At 43.6% G+C, this 13,678-nt stretch overlaps 1 protein-coding gene across 3 annotated transcripts in view; it reads left to right on the top strand.

The window, feature by feature from the left end:
• JAKMIP1 (janus kinase and microtubule interacting protein 1) overlaps window positions 1-13,678 on the top strand; it is a 216,175-nt gene that overhangs the window by 158,894 nt on the left and 43,603 nt on the right. For 2 of the 3 annotated variants that reach the window (XM_039911942.1, XM_029063608.1), the window contains exons 10-12: window positions 7,420-7,536; window positions 8,060-8,188; window positions 9,526-9,609. In XM_039911942.1, the coding sequence (XP_039767876.1) occupies window positions 7,420-7,536; window positions 8,060-8,188; window positions 9,526-9,609 (330 nt within the window). The remainder of the gene's footprint in view (window positions 1-7,419; window positions 7,537-8,059; window positions 8,189-9,525; window positions 9,610-13,678) is intronic. The other variant, XM_039911943.1, reaches the window with a different exon arrangement.

The following is a 13,678-nucleotide window of genomic DNA, read 5'->3' as shown; positions in this document are numbered from 1 at the left end:
GCTGCTCTCAGCGTGCTTCCTTCGTGCTTCTCCTCTGCGTGCTTCTTCTCCTCTGTGCTGCTTCTTTGCATGCCCCTCCTTGCGATTCAAAACCAGCGCCTTTTATCTGCCTTGGGTGTCTCAACAGTAGCTCCCCGTGGCAGTCATTGATCGGTCTAGGCCCGTTATCGGGTAGAGCAGGGAGAGGAAGCCAGGCCTCCCTCTATGCTCTGCTCCCACAGACCCGCAATCAGGTAGAGCCCATCAGCTCCTTCGCCAGTCTCCTTCTTCTTGTTCGCGGGATCACAGAGAGTCACTGATAAGACAGTTTGTTGTGGCTCACCACAGCAACAGGGAGGGAAGATAAGGTGGTGAAATTCATTGCATAGGAAACAAAAAGCACTGGTGAGGTCATGGAAGTTAGCCCATGTTGGAATGTGGACACCATCTTCTACACACCGCAGATCTCCGTTTTTTTCCCACTTGGGATCTCAGTCAGCTTCTACTGGACAGGAAGTAGCAGAATATGCTGAATTGGCGGCTGCTCCATCAAGGCAGGAATTGTTTCCAACTATTATATATTCATTATGGCAGTTGTTAGGCGATCACTGCGTTCTAAGAACTGTACAGAGTACCGGGGGTAGAAAACAGAAGATCTGTTTGTATACAGTCCCTGTCCCGTATGGGGGTCGACATCTATGGGGAAGGGAACGCAGGTTTTGAGTCCCCATTTTACATTTGAGGAAACTGAGGTACAGAGAAGTTAAGTGACTTGCCCAACATGGCCTAAAGGAAAGAGCATAAGGCCCTGAGTTCAAATCCGGTCTCTGCCACTTGTCTGCTGTGTGACCTTGAGCAAGTCACTGAATTTCTCTGTGTCTGTTAGCTTATCTGCAAAGTGGAGATTAAATCGTACTCTCTCCTGCTTAGAGTGTGAGCCCCGTGAAGGACAGGGATCATCCTGTGTCTACCCCAGTGCTTAGTACAGTGCTTGGCACAGAGCAAGTGCTTAACGAGTACCCTAAAAATGTGGCAGGGGTGGATTAGAACCCAGGGTCTCTGAGTCCCAGGCCTGTGCTCTTTCCAGTAGGCCATGCTGCTTCCCCATTTCCATAACCTATATTATGAGAAGCAGCGTGGCTTAGTGGAAAGAGCCTGGGCTTTGGAGTCAGAGGTCATGGGTTCGACTCCCGGATCTGCCACTTGTCAGCTGTGTGACTCTGGGCGAGTCACTTAACTTCTATGTGCCTCAGTTACCTCATCTGTAAAATGGGGATTAACTATGAGCCTCACGTGGGACAACCTGATTATACCCTGTATCTACCACAGCGCTTAGAACAGTGCTCTGCACATATTAAGCGCTTAACAAATACTAACATTATTATTAACTTCTCTGTGGACACCATCTTCTCCTACTCACTGCTGATCTCCATTTTTTTTCCCAGTTGGGATCTCAGCCAGCTCCTACTGGACAGGAAGTAACAGAATGTGCAGAAACGGCTGCTGCTGTATCAAGGCAGGAATTGTTCCCAATTAATATGTATTTATCATGGTACTTGTTAAGCACTCACTTCATTTTAAGTACTGTACAGAGTACGGGGAAGCAGCGTGGCTCAGTGGAAAGAGCCTGGGTCAGAGTCCCGGCTCTGCCACTTGTCAGCTGTGTGACTGTGGGCAAGTCACTTAACTTCTCTGTGCCTCAGTTACCTCATCTGTAAAATGGGGATTAACTGTGAGCCTCACGTGGGACCACCTGATTACCCTGTATCTACCCCAGCGCTTAGAACAGCGCTCTGCACATAGTAAGCGCTTAACAAATACCAACATTGTTATTATTACTGGAGTAGAAAACAGAAAATCTGTTTGCACACAGTCCCTGTCCCAAACGGGGGTCACCATCTAGGGGGAAGGGAACACTGGTAGCTGTAAAATGAGGATTATTAAGTCTGTGAGCCCCATGTGGGACAATCTGCTTACCTTGTATCTACCCCAGTGCTTAGAACCGTGCCTGGCACATAGTAAGCACTTAAATAGCATAATAATATTAGTTATTATTGTTGTAGTCTCCCAAGTACTTAGTGTAATGCCCTGCACACAAGTGCTAAATAACTACCATGGATGGATTATCCTGCCCTTGCAGTTGAGCATTCTGAAGTGTGTGTAGGTGTTTATATGTGTGTGTGTAGTGGGGATAGGGCAGTCACCCCCGGGGGGGTTGGAGAACTCAAGAGAGGCTCGGTGGGAGGATCTCTGAATCCTCCATGACAAAAATAGCCATCACCAGGAGCTCATCTGAGCCTTTCCTGCGTATGACAAGATCTCTCTGAATCCAGAAGCTGAAGAACAAATTCATTTTCATCACAACCTGGAATTCCTGATGGAACACCCCAATTCTCAATCCTGGCGCTTTGGGTAATTGACGCTCATGCCCGTCAGTGTCTGTCTCAGTCTTTCAAACTTTACGGCCACCCAGGAAGCAGAAAGCAGGCCTCCAGGTGCTCCACGTGAAGGCCAGACCGTTGTCCGACTGGAAGGAAAATCTCTCTCTTTAAATCGGGTCCCAGAGGACTCCGAAGACTTAGTCTAATTGCATGAGATTTTGCTGAGGAAAATATACTCGTGCGGATGGATGTTGGATAAATATTGATCAAGATGATGGAATACTTCTTGTTGGTATTGTACTTCTCTTTTTTCATCTGTCTATGTGCCCTGGTATGCCTGTATTTCTCGGGTTGCCAAGAAATGACCTACAAACACGAAGGTAAGATGCCGGATGTGGCTGGGTGTGCACTTTGTATATCCGTGAAATGAAATTCATTTGATTTGCTATCTCTCTAAACTGATTTTATTCCGAACCGGCTCTGCAGAACTCATGTGAGGACAGAGACATGAATAGCGCTGTGAAGATGAAGTACTTGCTAGACTTAATTTTGACCAATGATGATAGTCTAAGAATAAATGCACTTTGAATCAAGGCAGGAATGTACACTGTAAACATTTTAAAATGTTTTTAAAAATCATGCTTTTCAGAGTATTAGGAAAGAAAAAAATATCTAAAAATTGAAAGTAGAAGTGAAGGCTTACGGTGTTCAAAATGAACTACTGGATTTCTAGTAGTAGGTGAGAACCTGAGTAAATAGAAAATGTGGAAACTCATTTTTAAACGCGTTTTAAATAAGAAAATCTCATTTTCATTGGAAAGAGGCAATAACCCCTTTAAGCTCTTTATCATCAAGCTGGTAATGGTATTTCATTCCATTATTGGAAATGCTCTTAAGCGAAAGTTTTAGCTTATGCTGCAGAAAAGACAGCATTCCTATTTCTAGAAATCATCACATTCAAATAATTTACCTACCTTAAGCGGCTAAGTTTTTGTGGCTTACAAATCTGTGGTTTACAACTGCAATTGACTGTAATTGTTGCTTCTTTCATTATGTGAGTTCCAATTTCCTCTCTTAGATCTTCACTTTATTTTCAGATATTTGACTTTGAGAAATATAAGGGAAGATGCTATCTTGCTTTCATGCTGCTTGGAAAGTTTTCCTTTTCCATGGCAGAATTATTTGTAATATTTTGTTTCATTATGTTGCTCCAACCTACGCCGGATTTTGAAACTATGGTGCCTAAAGTCTTGTGAGTTTAAAAAGAATACTTTAAGCATTCAATTACCTATTTAGTAAGGTGGATGAGGACAAGGAATGTCGATTGCTTTGGCAAGAGGCAGGTTCTAATTGGATGGAAAATGGCAATGATTCTTAAGTTATCATTAATTTGCTGTTCCCTGACTACCAGCCGGCATAGAAACTAACATGGAATGAGTCCTTGGAGAGCTTGCAATTAATTGTGTTTACAAGAAACAAAGTAAATGGCGTGATTCAATGAGGTTGTTTGTTGGGTTTTTTTGTGTCAAAATCCATTTCTAAATTTTGAATAACATTTCTCGGGCAAACTAGCGTGGAAGAAGTGATCATCTTTAAATCTCACTCTATTTTAAATTAAAAGTAAATTTAGTCATTGGATGGTGTTTTGGTAGTGACAGTTGTATGCAATCTGAGCACAATAAGTTTGTTGTAAATCACGTTTGGACTGAGATTTCTCCCGCATTTGGTGTTCTTGATTGTAGATGTCAACTAGATTACTCAAAAAAGAATGGATTCTCATCGCCTTATTCTTTGACTTTTAAAAAGACTAATTGAAATAGAGAGATTAAATTCTTTTCTTTCAGATTCCACCTTGAAATTAGCTATTCCATAAATCCCGCAAGTTGTAGAAATATGTGGAAAAAGAGAGCTTGGCACCAGTTTCATCACGGGGAGATAGGTTTTCTGTATGTAGGGTGGCCATTTGTCTGGTTTTCTACCTCTCTTTTCTTGTGGTATTGGTTAAGCACCCACTATGTGCCAGGCACTGTACTAAGCGCCGGGGTAGATACAAGCTAATAAGGTTGAACCCAGTCCATGTCCCTCTTGGGGTCCACAGTCTTGCTTCTATTTATCGTGATTATGTTGTCTTGTTTTTGTCCGTCTCTCTCCCCGATTAGACTGTAAGCCCGTCATTGGACAGGGATTGTCTCTATCTGTTGCCGAATTGTATATTCCAAGCATTTAGTACAGTGCTCTGCACATAGTAAGCACTCAATGAATACTATTGAATGAATGAATCCCTATTTTATAGAAGAGGGAACTGAGGCACAGAAAAGTGACACCTAAATTCACACAGCAGACAAGTGGTGGAAGGGGATTAGAACCCAGGTCCTTCACAGGGCCGTGCTCTATCCAGTCAGCCGCACTGCTTCTTTGATCCAAGAAGTCTGGCTGATTGATGCTGCTGAAGAGGGATGCTGGTGATATTGTCTTTATTCCTCTCCCTCCTGATATCTGTCTAGGCTGTTCTGATCATCTTGAGATGGTTTTGGATCAGGATCTCTCTAGATTCTAAGCTCGTTGTGGTCAGGCAACGTGTCTGCTAACTCTGTTGTATTGGGCTCTCCCGAGTGCTTAGTACAGTGCTCGGCACAATGTCAGTGTTCATCGAATACCATTGATTGATTGGTGAGGCCACCATCCACATACCAGTGCCCCCTGGTTGGATTAATAATAGTAATAATAATGATTGTGGTATTGAAGTGCTTACTATGTACCAGGCACTGTAGTAAGCACCGGGATGGATACAATCAAATAGGGTTGGACACAGCCCCTGTCCCACGTGGGGCCCAGAGTCTCCATCCCCATTCTAATCCCAGCTCTGCCACCTGTCTGCTGTGTGACCTTGGGCAAGTCATTTCACTTCTCTGGGCCTCAGTTACCTCATCTATAAAATGGGGATTGAGGCTGTGAATCCCACGTGGAGCAGGGACCATGTCCGACCCGATTAGCTTGTATCCACCCCACCGTTTAGTGTGGTGCCTGACGTAATAAGCACTTAAATACCATAATTATTATTTCATCTACTCTGGTGCTGCTTGGAACATAGCGCTTAATGAATAGCATGATTATTATTTAATTGATGATGGTGCTTTGAAATTTTAATTGATGATGAAGTCTCCCATTTTAAATGGTGGGTGAGCCTTGGTCAGACCCAAAGGTTCCAGGACCGAGGTCCTATGGGAAGGAACTGATTCTAATGCTGGTGGTTTGCACAGAGCCACTCACACTCTCTTAGCCCCTGCGGGCAGAGGGTGCAACACATTGCCAGTGCGCCCTCAGTTTAATATGTCTGCTTATAGTTGTATTCCCCGAAGCCCTTACTACGGTGCTCTGCACACATTAAGCACTCAGTAAATACAGTTGAATGAATTGAATGAATTCACCTCAGAGTGTGGGCAAGAAGGAGAAAATGCTTTTTGGCCTACCACTTAGCAGGGAGGATTTCAGAGGAAAAGTCACTTGGACGTCTCAAGTGGTGGACAGGCCCAGGGGGAATCCTGAAAAATAATAGTAATAATAATAATGGTGATAATTGTGGTATTTGTTAGGTACCTATGTGCTGAGCACTGTAATTGCTGGGTAGATACAAGATTATCAGGTCTCACATGGGCGCTCGTGGCCTAAATAGGGAGAACAGGGATCATTCATTCAGTCATATTTATTGAGCGCTTACTGTGTGCAGAGTACTGTATTAAGCTCTTGGAAAGTACAGTTTGACAACAGAGACAATCCGTACCAACAGGCTCACAGTCTAGAAGGGGAGAGACATACAACAAAACAAAACAAATAGACAGGCATCAATAGCATCAATATAAATAAATAGAATTATAAATATATGCACATCATTAACATACAATAATAAAATAATGAATATGTACATATATACACGAGTGGTGTGGGTAGGGGATGGGGGTAGAGCAGAGGGAGGGAGTTGGGGCGATGGGGACGGGAGGAGGAGCAGAGGAGAAGGGGGCTCAGTCTGGGAAGGCTTCCTGGAGGAGGTGAGCTTTCAGTAGGGCTTTGAAGGGGGGGAAGTGGAATCTCCATTGGATTGATTAGGGGACAGAAGCATAGAGAAGTTAAATGACTTGCCCAAGGTCAAGCAGCAGAAAAGTGGCGGAGCTGGGCTTAAAATAATATTCATTCAATTGTATTTATTGAGCACTTACTGTGTACAGGGCACTGTACCTACTGCTTGGGAAAGTATAATACAACATTAAAAAGTGACATTCTCTGCCCCCAATGAGTTTACAGCCTAGCTGGGGGGGGGTGGGGGGGGGGGGACATCAATGCAGGTAAATAAAATGACAAATATAAACATAAATGGTATGGGACTGGGAGAAGGGAAGAGAAAATGGAGCAAATCAAGGTGATGCAGAAGGGAGTGGGAGATGAAGAAAAGCGGGGCTTAGTCTGGGAAGGCCTCCTGGAGGAGATGTGCCTTCAATAAGGCTTTGAAGTTGGGGAGAGTCATTGTCGGATTTGAGGAGGGAGGGTGTTCCAGGCTGGAAGCAGGACGTCGCCTTTGGGTCGACTTCCTGCCTCTGGCTTGGAACGCCCTCCCTCCTCAAATAATAATAATTATAAGAGTAATAATTGTGGTATTTGTTTAGTGCTTACTATGTGCCAAGCGCTGTTCTAAGTGTTGGGTTAGATACAAGCAAATCAGGGTGGACACAGTCCCTGTCCCACATGGGGCTCACAGTCTTAATCCCCATTTTACAGATGAGGTAGCTGAGGCCCAGAGAAGTGAAGTGACTTGCTCAAGGTCATGCAGCAGTTAAGTGGCAGATCTGGGATTAGAACTCAGGCCCTCTGACTCCCAGGCCTGGGGCTCTTTCCACTGCTTCACGTGGCTTAGCTAACAGTGGCCGGCAGAGATCCTAGTGGCATCTCATGGAGCTCCTGCTGGTCTATGGATCTTTGGCCGTCAATTTGTTTAGTTTTTAGAATTCCTGTATGCTTTGGTCATTCCGTGTTCGAGTAGTAATGATATGAAATCCTCATTTTGCAGAAGCATGTTGTGGAGACATTTTTTGGATTTGACGAAGAATCCATCGACTCAGAGACATTATCTGAAACATCATTCACAGACAGAACTCCAGCTACCCCCGAGGAAGACTTGGAAGATGTAAATTAATCTCTTTTTTCCATCTCGTTTCCAATGCAGTGAATACATGTCTTGTACTCTGCTTGTGACTGTTTGCAATTTACCTTCTGCGCTTTCCTTAAACAAGTAAAGGCTCACCGATTTATCAATTCACTCTTCCAGAAAATAAAATTTTTGCTGCCATTTTAATGGATTAAAAGAGTATTAGTTCAGCGCAATCAGTGTTTGGATAATTCAGAATTCTATTCGACTCCTCCGAGTTAGTAATTAGATTATGAAGAATCCTTAGATGCTGGATTCAACCTAATCAAATGTTTATCGTGTTAATGAGAAATTCAGCAGTCAAATGAGTGCGGCTTAGATTTCTACTCATCTACTGAGATTCATGTCGATGTTACTCTGGTTTAACACTTTATAGTTTAGGTAGAAACTTTTAAGGTGAGGGTTTTGCTTATCAGTCAGTTGCAAAGTTTTGTTAATATTTTAGAGGTCTAAAACGTGCAGCAACCAAATAAAATTTCTGTTTCTTATATTCCACATTAAGAATACCCCCAGAGAAGAAGCTGACTTAAGGTTCTGTCAGCTGACCAGAGAATACCAAGCATTGCAAAGAGCGTATGCTTTGCTTCAGGAGCAAGTGGGTGGAACATTGGATGCAGAGAGAGAAGCCAGGGTAAATGACGATTTGAGCTACATGTGATCATATGTGCTGAGTTTATAATGTGCATTTTCTGGCCAGTATGATGTTTTGAATATAACAATTTAGGAATTTAACTCCTTGACCGTGAGACGAAGTCCTTTGCTATAGGCTGAGCATGGGGGCGAGTCGCTGTTCACGCATGCTTTTAAAGATCACCGGTGATAATGTCAGTTGAATGCCGTCAGTCAGTTCTGTTAACCAGGCAAAACATTATCCAGTGACCGATCGAATTGGTTTTCCACTTCTGACTATCCTCGCCTCACTGGAAACTTGCCAGTGTTTATCGGGCATTTACTGTGCGCAGAGCACCGAACTAAGCGTTTGGGAGAGTACAGTGCAACAGAAATGGTAGACCCGTTCCCTGCCCACAGGGAGCTTTCGATCTAGAGGGGGAGATAGACATTAATATAATCGAATAATGGATATGCACATAAATATTGTTATGGGGATGAGGGTGGGGAGAATATCAAATGCTTAAAGGACACAGATCCAAGTGCATAGGCAGCCCTGAAGGGAGAGGGAGTAGGGGAAAAGAGGGCTTAATCAGGGAAGGCATCTTGGAGGAGATGGGATTTTAATAAGACTTTTAAGGAAGGGCAAGGGGAGGAGAGTGGTGATCTGTCGTATACGAAAGGGGAGGGAGTTCCAGGTCATCCTTCATGGGTGAGGTGGCTCCGGTCCTTTTGAAGATCGATGGCACGTGATACCAGTGACGTCAAGTGTCACCCCAAAGAGAAAGTTTATAATGCGATTATAGCATTCAGTCAGTTCCTTTATGATCCATTGTTGAGAGGAGGGTCAACAGCAGCCCCTGGGTGGACCACCAAGAAGCAAGCTTGGATCACAAGCCAACAGATTGGAGAACACAGTTGGCAAACATTGAGGCGACATTCATTCCTTTATTTATGCCTTCTCAAGAGGGGACCGTGTGAGGAGAATGGACGAGAGTAAAGATGCCCATACTGGAGTTGAGCTAAAATGGGAAGACCCGGTGAAGCAAAGCTTCTAGAAGCCATGGAAATGGAACATCGATTGGTCCAGTGGCATTTATTGTCATTTATAGTAGACAGAGCGTTGCGCTATTTAGTAGTCCCTGCCCACAAGGCGTCTCTAGTCCTGAAGGGAAGATAGACATTAAAGTAAATGAAAGATCGAGGAAATAGTACAGTATTAGGATATTTCCATAAGTACTCTGGGAATAGGGTGAGTAATTAAGGGGTGAGCACTGATACTTAGATTCCCTCCCCTCCAGATATCAGAACCTGGATGATGAGTGCCTATTCACATTCTATTTCATTTTTTTTTTCCAGACCCGGGAGCAGCTTCAGGCTGATCTAATTAGATGCCAGGCAAAAATTGAGGACTTGGAGAGGTCGCTGATTGAAAAAGGACAGGTAAAATGAACTCTTAGTAATTTCCATGAACGTTATTCCTCATATACAGTGTTAATTATTTTTTCCCGCCTCTTCGTGATGATTATGATGGCATTTATTAAGCACTTACTATGTGACCAGCACTGTTCTAAGTGCTGGGATAGATACAGGGTCATCGGGTTGTCCCACGTGGGGCTCACAGTCTCAATCTCCATTTTACAGATGAGGTAACTGAGCCACAGAGAGTTTTAGTGACTTGCCCAAGGTCACACAGCTGACATGTGGCAGAGCCGGGATTGTAAACTCCCTGGCATATTTACAGAGGTGATAAGAATGGTGGGATTAAGTGCTTCACCGTAATAATAATGATTGTAATTGTGGCAAACATTTTGCTAAAGGCTGGGATAGAGACAGTGCAATCTGATCACAGTCCATACCTCCTGTGGGGCTTCCAAGGAAGGGGAAGGAAGAACAGGTATTTAAACCCTTTTTGTTGATGAGTTAACTGAGCCCCAGAGAATCAAGTGACTTCCCAAAATCAGTCGGCAGAAGGCAGAGCTGGATTATCACCCAGGTCTCCTGACTTCCACACCTATGCCGTTTTTTTTTTAATTTTTCCTGTAGCCCTTTTCTATTCCCCAAGCATGCTCATATTAATTCGTTCATTTTGAAGTGGGGTGAGTGGTGGTCTAAGAAATGCAAATCAAGAGAGTTCCAGGCCCGAGAGAAAATATGGGCTGGGGTTCAGGGGATGGATAGATGAAACTGAGGCCCTGTGAATAAGCTGGTGTTAGGGGGTCCTAAAACAGTTAATATTCACTCCAAAGTGCTCACTCAAAAGGACCTAGATGATGAAATTGCAAGATTCCATCAATATCATTATCTCTTTAATTCTGAGATGACAGTCAATTGAACCTGAAGAACCTTACAAAAGAGCCAAAAATAGAATCAGAAAATAATTTTCATAATTATTCTCTTTCCACTAGTTGCTTTAGGAGCTACTGTTCTGAAAAAAAATGCTCTGAAAGTGTTCTCTTAAGCAGCGTGGCTCAGTGGAAGGAGCCCAGGCTTGGGAGGCAGAGGCCATGGGTTCGAATCCCGGCTCTGCCACTTGTCAGCTGTATGACTGTGAGCAAGTCACTTAACTTCTCTGTGCCTCAGTTCCCTCATCTGTAAAATGGGGATTAAGATTGTGAGCCTCATGTGGGACAACCTGATTGCCTTGTATCTGCCCCAGCGTTTAGAACAGTACTCTGCACATAGTAAGCACTTGACAAATACCAACATTATTGTTATTATCATTTAGGAAAAAGTAAATTTACTCCCAAAGCGATATCAGGATATTCATCATCCAGGACCAAGGGTATTTTCATTTCTGGTCTCTTTATGTCACTGCTGTCTTCCTCACATAAACCTTGCAGTAATTATGGTGCACACATTAATAGAATCCTGTTCCAGGAACCCCTGTTTTTTGTGGCCTGAGATTCCTGCTCCTATTCCATCCCCTCTACCCCCATTATAGCCCAAGAACAAGAGCCACACTGTTTAATAAAAATAACAATGGTATTTATTAAGCACTTACTATGTGCCAGCCACTATACTAAGCCAGGGATGGATATAAATTTATCAGGTTGAATATGGGGCTCTCAATTGTATTCCCCATTTTATAGATGAGGTATCTGAGGGCCGGAGAAATGAAGTGACTTGCCCAAGATCACACGGCAGACAAGATGTTGAGCTGGGATTAGAATCTAGGTCCTTCTGACTCCCAGGAGAATGTTCTAGCCACAAGGCCATGCTGCTTTTCTAAGTAACACAGGCTTTGATGCTTTGGTCCTCCATTTTGGGGGCACTACAGAGGAAGGCTCATAATCATCATCATCGTCGTCGGTGGTATATATTGAGCACCTCCTGAGTGCAGATCACTGTACTAAGCACTTGGGAGAATCCAGTACAGCAGTGTTGGTAGACCTGCTCCCTGTCCACAAAGAGCTTACAGTCTGGAGGGGGAGATGAGGCATTAAAATAAATTATGGATATGTAGATAAGTGCTTTGGGGCTGAGGGTAGAGCAAATGCTAATGCCAAAAGGGTAATAATAATAATAATGTTGGTATTGGTTAAGCACTTACTAGGTGCAGAGCACTGTTCTAAGCGCCGGGGTAGATACAGGGTAATCAGGTTGTCCCACGTGAGGCTCACAGTTAATCCCCATTTTACAGATGAGGTAACTAAGGCACAGAGAACTTGAGTGACTTGCCCACAGTCACACAGCTGACAAGTGGCAGAGCTGGGATTCGAACCATTGACCTGTGACTCCCAAGCCCGGTCTCTTTCCACACTGAGTCACGCGGCTTCTCTAGCATAGACAACACAGAGAGGAGAGGGAGAAGGGGAAAAGATGGCTTAAGTAGGAAAGCCCTCTTGGAGGAGATGTGATTTTAGTAAATGATCTCAACATTCATACAGCTTTGGCCTCAATCCACCCCTTCCGTGACAGTGTGGCGTGTCATGGTTCATCTGTGAAGTCCCTCTCCTCTTTCCCAGAACTGGTTGTACCTATCTTTAAATGGCATATTATTATTTAAAGGAAATAAATGAATAATAATAAATGCATGAATAATGAGTAATTATAATACATTAATAATGAATGAATAATAAATCAATGAAATCAATGATGATTTATTCATGGTCATGCCTACCTCCCCATTTAGACTGTAAGTGTGGCTCAGTGGAAAGAGCATCGGCTTGGTAGTCAGAGGTCATGAGCTGTAATCTCAACTCCACCACTTGTCTGCTGTGTGACCTTGGACAAGTCACTTAACTTCTCTGTGCCTCAGTTCCCACATCTGAAAAATGGGGATTAAAACGTGAGCCCCATGTGGGACATCCTGATTACTTTGTATCTACCCCAGCGCTTAGAACAGTTCCTGGCACATGGTAGTGCTTAACAAATACCACCATTATTGTTATTAAGTGGCGGAGCTGTGATGAGAACCCACGACCTCTGACTTCCAAGCTCGTGCTCTTGCCACTAGGCCACGTTGCTTCAACATGCTGCTACATCCTTCCAAACCCCCCGGGGCCACTGTCCGCACTAACAATTCAGACAACAACATTGATTCCAACTCAGTACGGAGCCTTGGATTTAAGAGAGGAGGAGAAATCATTTGGCCAAACATTCCCATCAACATGAATCTCTACAGAACCCATCAAGTGAAATCCTTCAGAGAGGTGGAGCAGATGATTTATGCTCTTTATTTGTTAGTCTTTCCTCTGTCTCCTCAGTAGGTTTGTTGTGGACAGGGAACAACGGGACCGCTAATTCTCTTGCACTGTGTTCTCCCGTGTGTTTAGCACAGTGCTCTGCACATAGTAAGTGCTCAGTAAATACCACTGAGAGGTTATTTTTGAGTTTGTGTTGAAATGATGTAGACGCAGCATGGTGTAGCAGATAGAGTACGGGCCTGAGAGTCAGAAGGCTATGGGTTCTGATCCCAGCTCTGTCATTTGTTGTCTGGTGTTTGACCTTGGGCAAGTCACTTTACTTCTCTGGGCCTCAGTACCTCATCTATAAAATGGGGATTGAGACTGAGAGCCCCACATGGGGCAGGGACTGTTCCAACCCTATTTGCTTGTATCAACCCTAGCGCTTAGTTCAGTGCCTGGCACATAGTAAGCGCTTAACAGATGCCATAATTTATTATTATTATTATTATACTATTTCTGATGGGATTTCTGATTTTACCCTGGGCTGTAAAGCTATACCACGTAGCCTAATAATAATAATGATAATAATAATGATAATAATGGTATTAAGCACTTACTTTGTGTCGAGCACTATTCTAATCACTGGGGTAGATACAAAATCATTCATTCATTCATTCAATAGTATTTATTAAGCGCTTACTATGTGCAGAGCACTGTACTAAGCGCTTGGGATGAACAAGTCGGCAACAGATAGAGACGGTCCCTGCCGTTTGACGGGCTTACGGTCTGATCGGGGGAGACGGACAGACGAGAACGATGGCGATAAATAGAGTCGAGGGGAAGAGCATCTCGTAAAAACAATGGCGACTAAATAGAATCGA

This window comes from Ornithorhynchus anatinus, chromosome 4 (assembly GCF_004115215.2).
Source record: "Ornithorhynchus anatinus isolate Pmale09 chromosome 4, mOrnAna1.pri.v4, whole genome shotgun sequence".
Taxonomy (NCBI): Eukaryota; Metazoa; Chordata; class Mammalia; order Monotremata; family Ornithorhynchidae; genus Ornithorhynchus; species Ornithorhynchus anatinus.
This window is presented reverse-complemented; position numbering and strand designations above follow the sequence as displayed.